Source organism: Pseudophryne corroboree, chromosome 1 (genome assembly GCF_028390025.1).
Source record: "Pseudophryne corroboree isolate aPseCor3 chromosome 1, aPseCor3.hap2, whole genome shotgun sequence".
Taxonomy (NCBI): domain Eukaryota; kingdom Metazoa; phylum Chordata; class Amphibia; order Anura; family Myobatrachidae; genus Pseudophryne; species Pseudophryne corroboree.
Genome location: NC_086444.1, coordinates 628,004,459 through 628,016,898, shown reverse-complemented (window position 1 = coordinate 628,016,898; position 12,440 = coordinate 628,004,459). Strand labels below are relative to the sequence as shown.

General features: G+C 44.0%; 1 protein-coding gene across 3 annotated transcripts in view; it reads right to left on the bottom strand.

Moving 5' to 3' along the window:
* Positions 1-1,326: 1,326 nt before the first annotated feature.
* Positions 1,327-12,440, bottom strand: part of CHERP (calcium homeostasis endoplasmic reticulum protein) — a 142,394-nt gene continuing 131,280 nt past the window's right edge. For all 3 annotated transcript variants that reach the window (XM_063914510.1, XM_063914508.1, XM_063914509.1), the window contains exon 19: positions 1,327-2,014. In XM_063914510.1, coding sequence (XP_063770580.1) covers positions 1,977-2,014 — 38 coding nt within the window. In that variant the 3' untranslated portion in view covers positions 1,327-1,976. The remainder of the gene's footprint in view (positions 2,015-12,440) is intronic.

Here is a 12,440-nt window from a genome sequence, read left to right as displayed (position 1 = left end):
TCACCTTGCAATCCCGATTCGATGCCGATGCGCGGTCGGCATCGCAAGCCTAGATAGTCAAAATTGACTTGCCTGCACAGTCTCTCTCTGTAGAAAAGATAGTCAAAATTGACACTTAGATACAAGAAAAAGGTGATATTGGACCCCTGGCGCACTGTAATCGTGGATGCTGATCCAACTTTGAGAAAGGCCAATACAAGACCGAAACGCGTTATTTGGATAAGAACAGACTTGGTGGAGGTTTGGGAACCGGTGACTGTAAGCTGATACGCCTGCTGCGGTGGTGCTGGGCCATTCAGCCTAGGACCCCAGCTATCTCTTTAAAGCTAGCCCACCGCGGCTATGCAACATGGTGAGAGATTTTTTCTCAATTTAAGAAGGACTTTAAGCATGAAAAGCACTTTATAAAAGCACTGGTATCCCTTTCCATTCACCGCATTTCTGCATATTTGTTTTAATATCTGTTTGTTTTAAATTTCATTGTTCATTCCCAGCTGGGGATTGTGTTTTAATAAATATTGCTAGTGTTGTGTGACAATCAGCACATGTTGACTCCATCATTCAATAATAGGAGTAAGAAACAGCATCCACGATTACAGTGCGCCAGGGGTCCAATATCACCTTTTTCTTGTATCTATTGCTGGAGATTTGTGTTTGTCTCCTTTGTTTTTGGACCTGGGCAGCACTCTATTCCTTACTGCGCTCATTTGAAAGTACTACCATTTTGTCATAAAATTGACACTTAGCCAAAATCGCAGTGTCTCAGTATTGCAAGCACACTCATTATGTGCTTGCGATGCCGACCTAGCCCCTGTCGCATAGTGAGAATTGGGCTTAGCCCGAATCTCACCGTGTGTATGCACCTTAATAGCTATTGTTATACTTTCTTGTAGCCCATTTCTTTTGTGTATTTTTTTTCAATAAGCAAATTCAGAATAATAAAAAATCTAACTTGTTATGGGTGCATACTTATTTTTATGTATTATACTGTTATTGGAAGGTTCTTTGCATCAAAGAGACATCTTCAACTCTGTGGACAAATTAGTACTGTGGACAGGTCTTTTCAATACAATATGTATCATTTGCGTGCACTGTTTTTATTTTTATTCAGTAGCTTTTTTAAAATCAACTGCCATTATTATACTTTGTCAGACATTGCTAAAATGATATATCTGTATCGGTATTCTGACCGCCGGCATCCTGTAACCAACCTCCCTTCAGAATGTACATTTACATGAATTTTTAAAGGATTAAATTTGCGTGGTTGGTTCTTCCACTTGGCAAAAAAAAATACAGTTTTACACAGAAAAAAAAAAAAAAGTGGTGTATGTTTCAATTCAACGGTTTATTTTACAAAATAAAATTGTAAGGGGTAGATGGATTATCACATACAAATAAAAAAGTTAGAGAGAGGACAGGGTACAATGTTAAACAGGAAACAGTCAAGGAGTAAGAAAATTGTGACATCCTACCGATTCACAACACTTCAAAATGTAGTAACATGTAGCTAATACTTTGTTTTCTGGAGACATCCTATAGTTCACCTAAGACAGCCATTTTCAACCATTGTTTTTTTTTAAATAACTTTTAATGAAGTCTTAGAGTATCCATTGTGTATGAAGAAACTGCTGGTGAACCAAACTATTATTTACTAACCAACTTTGATGCATATAAGAAATCCCACTAAGGTAGTACTAGAATCTTTGTGTGAGTGTGTCGGAAAAAAAAAATAGTAAAGAATTGATGCAACATTTGGAGGCTGAATTCTGATTTTTCTCACTAGGTGGATAGATAGGAAAATGTAGCAACAGAGCTGAAAAGGTTGTAGCAGTAATATGCCTGTCGAATGAAATGGGATCCTATTTTCAGTTTTATAGAGCTGCACAAAGACCATCCGAATGATCCATCCAGAGTATGAAAGAAACCAGCAAGAGTTTATAGCAACACCTCAGGTTATAGAGGAAGCTTGGATTGGATTATTCTGGTACTGGAGAATCCTGGCCCTCCCGCTTAACTAAGGGAAACAAACGGAAAAAAAAGAAAAGAAAAGCAATACATTATATTGTTAGTCAAAATATTTAATATGTTTATCAATCATATTCGAATCACCTGTACACCTTGCCAGAGTATATTGTTATTTAAGGAGGAAACGCACTGCTATGGGGTCTGGGGACATCTGATAGTTACAGAGGTAATGTTTTAAAGACCAGAGAGAAAAAAAAAAATATATATACATCCACATTCTTGTTACCGGACCTCGGCCTCAGAAGTAAATGCTATAAAATTGATTCAAATTAACTTGACGCGACTTTACATGTTTTTAAGTTCATTTTTAAAATGTAATTATTTAAGGATAAATCGTATAAATATATTCTTATTATGTCGTCATAAAAGCCCCCATACATGAGAAACTTACTAGGGCAATGGCTGTGCCTGGGAATCGGGAATATTAAACATGTTGAAGAATCCTGATCCTGACCGGTTTTGGGGAATCAGGCATTTTTAACATGTTTAATTTACCCGATTCCCCAACAGATCGACGATCATCTCTGGCCACCAATCGGATCAGGGAATCAAGGCATTACGCCGGCAGATGTATGGAGGCCATAACCCATATTCTATAAGGCTTATCTATTAGCGTCCAGCGTTCCCCAGTCAGTAAAGCTACCATTATTCATTTTCTCTTTACTTTAATACCATTATCTCTTCTCAGAGAGCACTTATTTATATTCCAGAAGTAATAAGCTTCACAAGACAATAGCATATGGGCGCAGGATACACGTGGTGTCATTGGCATGTGGTCAGGGCCAGAAAGGACTGAAAAAATAAGATTTTACTCACCGGTAAATCTATTTCTCGTAGTCCGTAGTGGATGCTGGGGACTCCGTAAGGACCATGGGGAATAGCGGCTCCGCAGGAGACTGGGCACAGCTAAGAAAGATTTAGGACTACCTGGTGTGCACTGGCTCCTCCCACTATGACCCTCCTCCAGACTTCAGTAAGGATACTGTGCCCGGAAGAGCTGACACAATAAGGAAGGATTTTGAATCCCGGGTAAGACTCATACCAGCCACACCAATCACACCGTATAACTCGTGATAATATACCCAGTTAACAGTATGAACACAACAGAGCCTCTCAAAAGATGGCTCAACAATAACCCTTGTAGTTAACAATAACTATATACAAGTATTGCAGACAGTCCGCACTTGGGACGGGCGCCCAGCATACACTACGGACTACGAGAAATAGATTTACCGGTGAGTAAAATCTTATTTTCTCTGACGTCCTAGTGGAGGCTGGGGACTCCGTAAGGACCATGGGGATTATACCAAAGCTCCCAAACGGGCGGGAGAGTGCGGATGACTCTGCAGCACCGAATGAGAGAACTCAAGGTCCTCCTCAGCCAGGGTATCAAATTTGTAGAATTTTGCAAACGTGTTTGCCCATGACCAAGTAGCAACTCGGCAAAGTTGTAAAGCCGAGACCCCTCGGGCAGCCGCCCAAGAAGAGCCCACTTTCCTCGTGGAATGGGCTTTTACAGATTTAGGCTGCGGCAGGCCAGCCACAGAATGCGCAAGCTGAATTGTGCTACAAATCCAGCGAGCAATAGTCTGCTTTGAAGCAGGAGCACCCATCTTGTTTAGTGCATACAGGATAAATAGCGAGTCAGTCTTCCTGACTCCAGCCGTCCTGGAAACATAAATTTTCAAGGCCCTGACTACGTCCAGTAACTTGGAGTCCTCTAAGTCCCTGGTAGCCGCAGGCACCACGATAGGTTGGTTCAAGTGAAAAGCTGATACCACCTTAGGAAGAAACTGGGGACGAGTCCTCAATTCTGCCCTATCCATATGGAAAATCAAATAGGGGCTTTTACATGACAAAGCCGCCAATTCTGACACACGCCTTGCCGAAGCCAAGGCCAAAAGCATGACCACTTTTCACGTGAGATATTTTAAATCCACGGTTTTGAGTGGCTCAAACCAATGTGACTTTAGGAAACCCAACACCACGTTGAGGTCCCACGGTGCCACTGGAGGCACAAAAGGAGGCTGAATATGCAGCACTCCCTTGACAAATGTCTGAACTTCAGGCAGTGAAGCCAGTTCTTTTTGGAAGAAAATCGACAGAGCCGAAATCTGGACCTTAATGGAACCCAGTTTTAGGCCCATAGTCACCCCTGACTGTAGGAAGTGCAGAAATCAACCTAGCTGGAATTCCTCCGTTGGGGCCTTCCTGGCCTCACACCACGCAACATATTTTCGCCATATGCGGTGATAATGTTGTACGGTTACATCTTTTCTAGCCTTAATAAGCGTAGGAATGACTTCCTCCGGAATACCCTTTTCTTTTAGGATCCGGTGTTCAACCGCCATGCCGTTAAACGCAGCAAGTCTTGGTACAGACAGGGCCCCTGCAGCAGCAGGGCCTGTCTGAGCGGCAGAGGCCATGGGTCCTCTGAGATTAATTCTTGAAGTTCCGGGTACCAAGACCTTCTTGGCCAATCTGGAACAATGAGAATAGTTCTTACTCCTCTTTTCTTTATTATCCTCAGTACCATGGGTATGAGAGGAAGAGGAGGGAACACATAAACCGACCGGTACACCCACGGTGTCACTAGAGCGTCCACAGCTATCGCCTGAGGGTCTCTTGACCTGGCGCAATATTTTACTAGCTTTTTGTTTAAGCGGGACGCCATCATGTCCACCTGTGGCTTTTCCCAACGGTTTACAATCAGTTGGAAGACTTCTGGATGAAGTCCCCACTCTCCCGGGTGGAGGTCGTGCCTGCTGAGGAAGTCTTCTTCCCAGTTGTCCACTCCCGGAATGAACACTGCTGACAGTGCTAACACGTGATTTTCCGCCCATCGGAGAATCCTTGTGGCTTCTGCCATCGCCGTCCTGCTTCTTGTGCCGCCCTGTCGATTTACATGGGCGACTGCCGTGATGTTGTCTGACTGGATCAGAACCGGCTTGTTTTGAAGCAGGGGCTTTGCTTGACTTAGGGCATTGTAAATGGCCCTCAGTTCCAGAACATTTATGTAGGGAAGTCTCCTGACTTGACCAAAGTCCTTGGAAGTTTCTTCCCCGTGTGACTGCACCCCAGCCCCGAAGGCTGGCATCCGTGGTCACCAGGACCCAGTCCTGTATGCTGAATCTGCGGCTCTCTCTGAGATGAGCACTCTGCAGCCACCACAGCAGAGACACCCTGGTCCTTGGAGACAGGGTTATCAATCGATGCATTTGAAGATGCGATCCGGACCATTGGTCCAACAGGTCCCACTGAAAGGTTCTGGCATGGAACCTGCCGAATGGAATCGCTTCGTAGGAAGCTACCATCTTTCCCAGACTCGCGTGCAATGATGCACCGACACCTGTTTTGGTTTCAGGAGGCCTCTCACCAGAGATGACAGCTCCTTGGCTTTCTCCTCTGGGAGAAACACCTTTTTCTGGACTGTGTCCAGAATCATCCCCAGGAACAGTAGACGTGTCGCCGGAACCAGCTGAGACTTTGGAATATTCAGAATCCAACCGTGCTGGTGTAGCACCTCCTGAGATAATGCTACGCCGACCAACAACTGCTCTCTGGACCTCGCCCTTATCAGGAGATCGTCCAAGTATGGGATAATTAAAACTCCCTTTTTCCGAAGGAGTATCATCATTTCGGCCATTACCTTGGTAAATACCCTCGGTGCCGTGGACAGGCCGAACGGCAACGTCTGGAATTGGTAATGACAATCCTGTACCACAAATCTGAGGTACTCCTGGTGAGGATGGTAAATGGGGACATGCAGGTAAGCATCCTTGATGTCCAGAGATACCATGTAATCTCCCTCTTCCAGGCTTGCAATAACCGCCCTGAGCGATTCCATCTTGAACTTGAATTTTCTTAAATATGTGTTCAAGGATTTCAAATTTAAAATGGGTCTCACCGAACCGTCCGGTTTCGGTACCACAAACATTGTGGAATAGTAACCCCGTCCTTGTTGAAGTAGGGGCACCTTGACTATCACCTGCTGGGAATACAGCTTGTGAATTGCCTCTAACACAGCCTCCCTTTCTCGAATTCCAACCTGTACCCCTGAGATACCACTTGAAGGATCCAGGGATCTACCTGTGAGCGAGCCCACTGATTGCTGAAGTTTTTGAGACGGCCCCCCACCGTACCTGGCTCCGCCTGCTGAGCCCCAGCGTCATGCGGCGGACTTAGCAGAATTAGCGGGGGAGGACTTTTGTTCCTGGGAAGTGGCTGTATGCTGCAGCTTTTTTCCCCTACCTCTGCCTCTGGGCAGAAAGGACGCGCCTCTACCCCGTCTGCTCTTTTGGGGGCGAAAGGACTGCACCTGATAATACGGTGCTCTCTTTGGTTGTGAGGGGACATGTGGCAAAAATGCTGACTTCCCAGCTGTTGCTGTGGACAGTAAGTCTGAAAGACCATCCCCGAACAACTCCTCACCCTTATAAGGCAAAACTTCCATGTGCCTTTTAGAATCTGCATCACCTGTCCATTGCCGGGTCCATAACCCTCTCCTGGCACAAATGGACAGTGCACTTATTTTTGATGCCAGCCGGCAAATATCCCTCTGTGCATCTCTTATGTAAAAGACAGCGTCTTTGATACGCTCTACGTTTAGCAATATAGTGTCCCTGTCTAGGGTGTCAATGTTTTCTGACAGGGAGTCTGACCATGCAGCTGCAGCACTGCACATCCATGCTGAGGCAATAGCTGGTCTCAGTATAATACCAGTGTGTGTATATATAGCTTTCTGGAGAGCCTCCTGCTTTCTGTCAGCAGGTTCCTTTAGGGCGGCCGTATCCTGGGACGGCAGTGCCACCTTTTTTTTTTTTTTTTTCTCCAAAACATTTTTATTGAAGCATCATCATGTCAGTTCAACACCATTGTGATAAGCCAGTTTAACATCGTCAAAAGGTAGGTCCACAAACATGCAGCACCACATATATCAAATTATCGTTGTGTCATTGAATAATACATTTACACAGTAATGGTGTAGAGTACATTTGCATTTGCCCACCCGTTTCCGATGACAACAAAAGTCAAGTCAAATATAATCAAGGTGAATGCCTGCCGTGCCACCAGTGCCCCACCTCTCCCCCCTGACCACCGCATGTTTAACATAAAACACCCCAGACGAGATCTAATGTTAACTAAAATATAATATCACAGAGGGATTGGAGGGTCATTAGCGACCACCTGCGACATATACCAGACTGTATCCTTAAAGCTATTGTGGATTTGGGTCCTTAACGGAAGTGACAAGGTAGCTATATATGACTCCCACGTTAGAAAGAACCTCTCAACTTTGTTCTCTCTATCCAGCACCACCTCCACCCACTGCATCCTAAATAGGTAGTGTAGTTTAGCTTTGAAAAGTGCCAACAGTGGCTGAGTGGGTTGTAGCCAAGTTTGTAAGATGGTTTTGCAGGCTGCTGCTCCTATAGCCAACAAGAGCCTCTTACCCCCATGCGATGTACGGATATTAGGGGGAAGTATACCAAACAGGGCCCATTCAGGTGTCATAGGGATGTAATTGATCAACCCATCAGTAGAATATTTCCTGACCTGAGTCCAAAAACCTCGAATTACGGGGCAATCCCAAAGACAATGAAATAAATCTGCTGAGTTAGCTCCACATTTGTAACAATTGGAATTTGGTGAATCACCTATCAAGAATCTCCTGTTAGGGGACAAGTAAGCTCTATGCAGTATGTTTAGAAACATGGTTGTATATGGAGAGTAAGGCAATAGAGCACATGCTCTAGTGTGAGAGCGAAGTATATCGTTTGATGATATATTTGGAATTCGGGAAAGCCATGGGGCTAGGTTCGTAGAAGATTTGTCTGGTATAAACACTTGCCTTATGCAGTTATATGTTATGGAAATGGCTTTTTGTGTCAAGCTTTGATTTTGTAGTAATGTGTCTAATAGGTTGTTCCAGTCCGACGATGCGAGGGGCCGTATAACAAAGCTAATATAATGTTGGGCCTGCAAGAATGCAATGGGGTGGGCCGCCATCCAGGGATGGCGTTCCCCAGCATCCCGGAACGTGGAAGGCCTCCTTGCCGTTGCACAGACTAAATCTCTCACCGTCCTCACACCTCGGGCCTGCCAACCAGAAAATAAGTGGGAAGCCTGCCCATTCTGAAATTCAGGATTATCTACAAAGGTGAGGAAGAGGGATTTGTATGCATTTAATCCAAATTTGTGTCTTAGTACGTGCCAAGTTTTTCTAGTATGCCAGAGCAATGGATTATCACGTGTTTCTGGTGAAATATCATGGTCATATGCATGAAGAAAACTTGTAAGATTAATTCCTCCCAAAAATTCCGTTTCTAGTGATGTGTTCGCATAAAGATCTCTGCCATTTAGCCAATCTTTAATGTATCTGGTGTGTGCTGCATATGAGTATAATTGAACAGGAAAGTTTATTCCCCCATTGTTTTTTACTTGTTGTAGCTTGTTTAGTCCTATCCTCGGATGTTTGCCCTTCCAAATAAATTGTCTAAAACTACGGTTAATCGACTGTGCGTCTTTATTCGAGATCACAGAGATCACATAAGGGAGTGCCTGTATTAAAAACATTAATTTTGGGAATGAAATCATTTTAATAAGGTTCGCTCTACCTAAGTATGATAACCATAGCCCCTTCCACCCATCTAGCTCTGATGCTATAGAGCGAATAGCAGTGGAAAAATTGAGATCGTAGAGGAGAAAAGGATTATGTGAGATTTTAACCCCAAGGTAAGTGAAATGTTGATGTGCCCACATTATTGGGATAGTGGATTTAAAAGAAACACGAGAGGAGGGGGTTCCAAGACGAAGTGCCACTGATTTAGATGTATTGACTTCGAAACCGGACACCCGTCCATACTCAGCCAAAAGGGAGAATATCTTTTCCAGGGATTCCGCGGGGTCCCCAACAAACAGCAAAATGTCGTCTGCAAAAGCGGTCAACTTCACTTCCCTTTGACCAATCTGAATTCCCCTAAAGTAATCTCCACCCTGGAAAAGTCTGAGCAATGGATCTATAGCTAAGTTAAATAAAATAGGGGAAAGGGGACAACCCTGTCTAGTACCCCTGGACATCATAATGGGGCTACTACTATATCCATTTATTAGTAAGGAGGTGGAGGGAGTATTATAGATGTATTTTATAAAATTAATGAACAAAGGATCAAATTGCCGTGCATGAAGAATTCCAAACAGATGCGGCCATAAAACCGTATCAAACGCTTTGGTCGTATCTAGATTTAAAAGAGTGTTTTGGGTGTGTGATTCTCCGTGGGATTTTACTACCGCTGCTATCGTTGTTCGAATTCCCTTGACTAGATGTTTATGTCTAACAAATCCCAGCTGGTGGTCAGTAAGAATCTGCGGGAGCAGCAGCTGGAGTCTGTCGGCCACAATTTTAGTTAGTATTTTAATGTCTGTATTAAGTAGCGTAATTGGTCTATAAGAATCAATTTGCTGGGGGTGACCCAGGTGGCTGCGGTTTGGGGATCAAGACTGTGTGCGCATTGTTGAAATGAGGAAAGAATGTATTGTTGTGTAGAATTTCGTTAAACAGTTCACCCAAAGCGGGTGTTATGTGTCCTTGAAGTATTTTGTAATATTCGTTGGATAACCCATCTGGGCCTGGTGATTTATGTAATTTCAACTTTGAAATAGCATTAGTTATTTCTTCAAGTGTGATATCCTGTTTAAATATTTCATTTTGTGAACTAGACAATGTGGGAAGATTTGCTTCAGACAAAATACGGTCATGTAATGTCTGGTCAAATGGACGTGCACCGTACAAATTAGAAAAGTATGCTTCGAAGTGTGCTAGGATACGTGAGCTTGTTGTGTCAATTGAAGACGAGTTTGGGTCTTTAATGGCGGTAATCAATCTCTTTGGGGTGTTCAATCTGGACATGGTGGCTAGCAGTCGGCCAGTCTTGTTGCCCCACCGAAAGTATTTAGATTTTGAGAAGGTTAGATCACGCTGTGCCTGTGACAACAGGAAATCGTCCAACAATTGCCTTGCATGTGTGTATGTCTGTCGATTATCCGGTGAAGGGGAGTCTATGTATGTTCGCAATGCACCCGTTAATGAAGCGTGAAGAGCTTGGTATTGCGCGGAGACTTTCTTTTTCCGTTTGGAGACATACTCTATTATGTTTCCTCTCATAGTAGCTTTAGATGCCCCCCAGAATATAGTCCGTTTCTCCCAAAAGTCGATATTGTCGTCAGTATAAGTCATCCAACTATTTGTTAGAAAAAGACGAAAGTCCTCTGAGTTATATAAGTAAGTCGGGAATCTCCAAGGCTTAAAGTTCCCAGCTGACGTGGATCTGGCGAGATGAAGTGTAATTGGGGCATGGTCGGAGACCAGAATGTTATGGATGTCTACTTTTAAAACACGCGACACCAGGGGATCACCTATGAGAAAGGAGTCTATTCTAGACCATGAGCCGTGTACTGCCGAGAAAAAGGTGAAGGAATGGTCAGTTGGGTTAAAGAGCCTCCAAATGTCGCTAAATTGTAGTGTTGTTTTGAGGAAGTGCCTTTGTGTATAAGAAGTTGATAAAGGGTTCTGCGGGGCAGGCTGTTTATCAATCATTGGGTCCTCTACGGAATTAAAGTCTCCTGCAAGTACTAGTAGACCATTCTGTCGCTGCGCCAAGGTTTGAGCCAAAGATTGTAAAAATTCTGAAGTTGACACATTAGATGCATAGATATTAACTAGTGTGTAATTTGTTCCCCATATGGTTGCGTCTAAAATTATGAATCTTCCTTCTGAGTCAAGTATAGAATTAGTGATGGAGTATTGGACATCTTTCTGAAATAGAATAGACACTCCCCTGGTTTTATTGCGGAATTTAGATGAAACGCATTCGCCCAGCCATGGAGCCCGCAGTGTCGATTCGCCTCCCGCCTCCCAATGGGTCTCCTGCAGGAATATAACGTCTGGATGAAATTTCCGTAAGTGATTCACCACTCTCTTTCTCTTAACGGGAGAGTTGAGGCCTCCCACGTTCCAGGATATTAGCTTCAGAGGAGCAGGGGTGTTCAAAGGAGGAATGGGTTGGGGATTAGATTGCATTATCCAACACCCAGTTTGGGGAACCAACTCGCAGTGTGGTATGTACATGTTGGAAAGACCCCTCCGTCCCAGCCATCGGAGGGGGTCAAATATCTAGGGGGACAGGGGGAGGGCGTAGGCACCGGCAGCATCGACCTAACAAACAAACAATGCTTCAATCCACATTTTCTAAGTTTTCCATAACCAAACATCATAAGAGTAGTCAATACGCTTAAAGTATTGACACCCATGAACACATACCCCAAAAAAAAAAAAAAACATGAGAAATAGAAGGACAAAAACATAATAAAAACAAAACATCAGATCAGTTTGAGTAGCCTTGTAGTATCTACTGGCATTATATCTTAGTGTATATGGTTATAAGTAACCACTTTATACTTAGCGATCAGATGGTTCCCCTGCATGAAATACCCTGTCAAAGTGTGTTTTAGCCAATGTCGGGTCAGAGAAAAAGATGTCGCGGCCATTTTCTTGCACTCGCAGTTTAGCCGGGTATAGTAGTTGGAATCTTGTACCGCTGTCATGTAATAATTTGCATACCCCTACAAATTCCTTCCTTTTTTGGGAAACAGAGGCCGAAAAGTCCTGAAAGATTAAGATTTTTGACCCATTTACCTCTAACCGTGAGCTCTTACGATAAGCTCCCAGAATCGCCTCTTTCATGCGGTAGTCTAAATATTTGGCTATGACAGGCCGTGGTCTAACCGCAGAGTCGGGTCTTTCTGGTCCCAATCTATGTGCCCTTTCAATATGCCCTAGGAAAGGGGAATCTTGGGCCCCCAGTTCTTTGGGGAGGTCAACTGTGAGGAACTCAAGAAGTTTAGGGCCCCTAACCGTTTCAGGGACGCCAATGAAACGGAGATTATTTTGTCTATGGCGATTTTCCATATCATCAGTGCCACCTTTTTTGATAAGCGCGTAAGTGCTTTATCCACCCTAGGGGGTGTTTCCCAACGTGACCTATCCTCTGGCGGGAAAGGGTACGCCATTAGTAATTTTTTTGAAATTACCAATTTTTTATCGGGGGAAGCCCACGCTAGTTCACACACTTCATTCAATTCTTCAGAAGGGGGAAAAACTACTGGTAGTTTTTTCTCCCCAAACATAATACCCTTTTTTGTGGTACCTGGGGTCACCTCAGAAATGTGTAAAACATTTTTCATTGCCTCAATCATATAACGAGTGGCCCTATTGGACATTACATTAGTCTCTTCGTCGTCGACACTGGTATCAGTATCCGTGTCTGCCATCTGAGGTAGCGGGCGTTTTAGAGCACCTGATGACTTTTGAGACGTCTGGGCAGGCACGGGCTGAGAAGCCGGCTGCCCCGCATTTG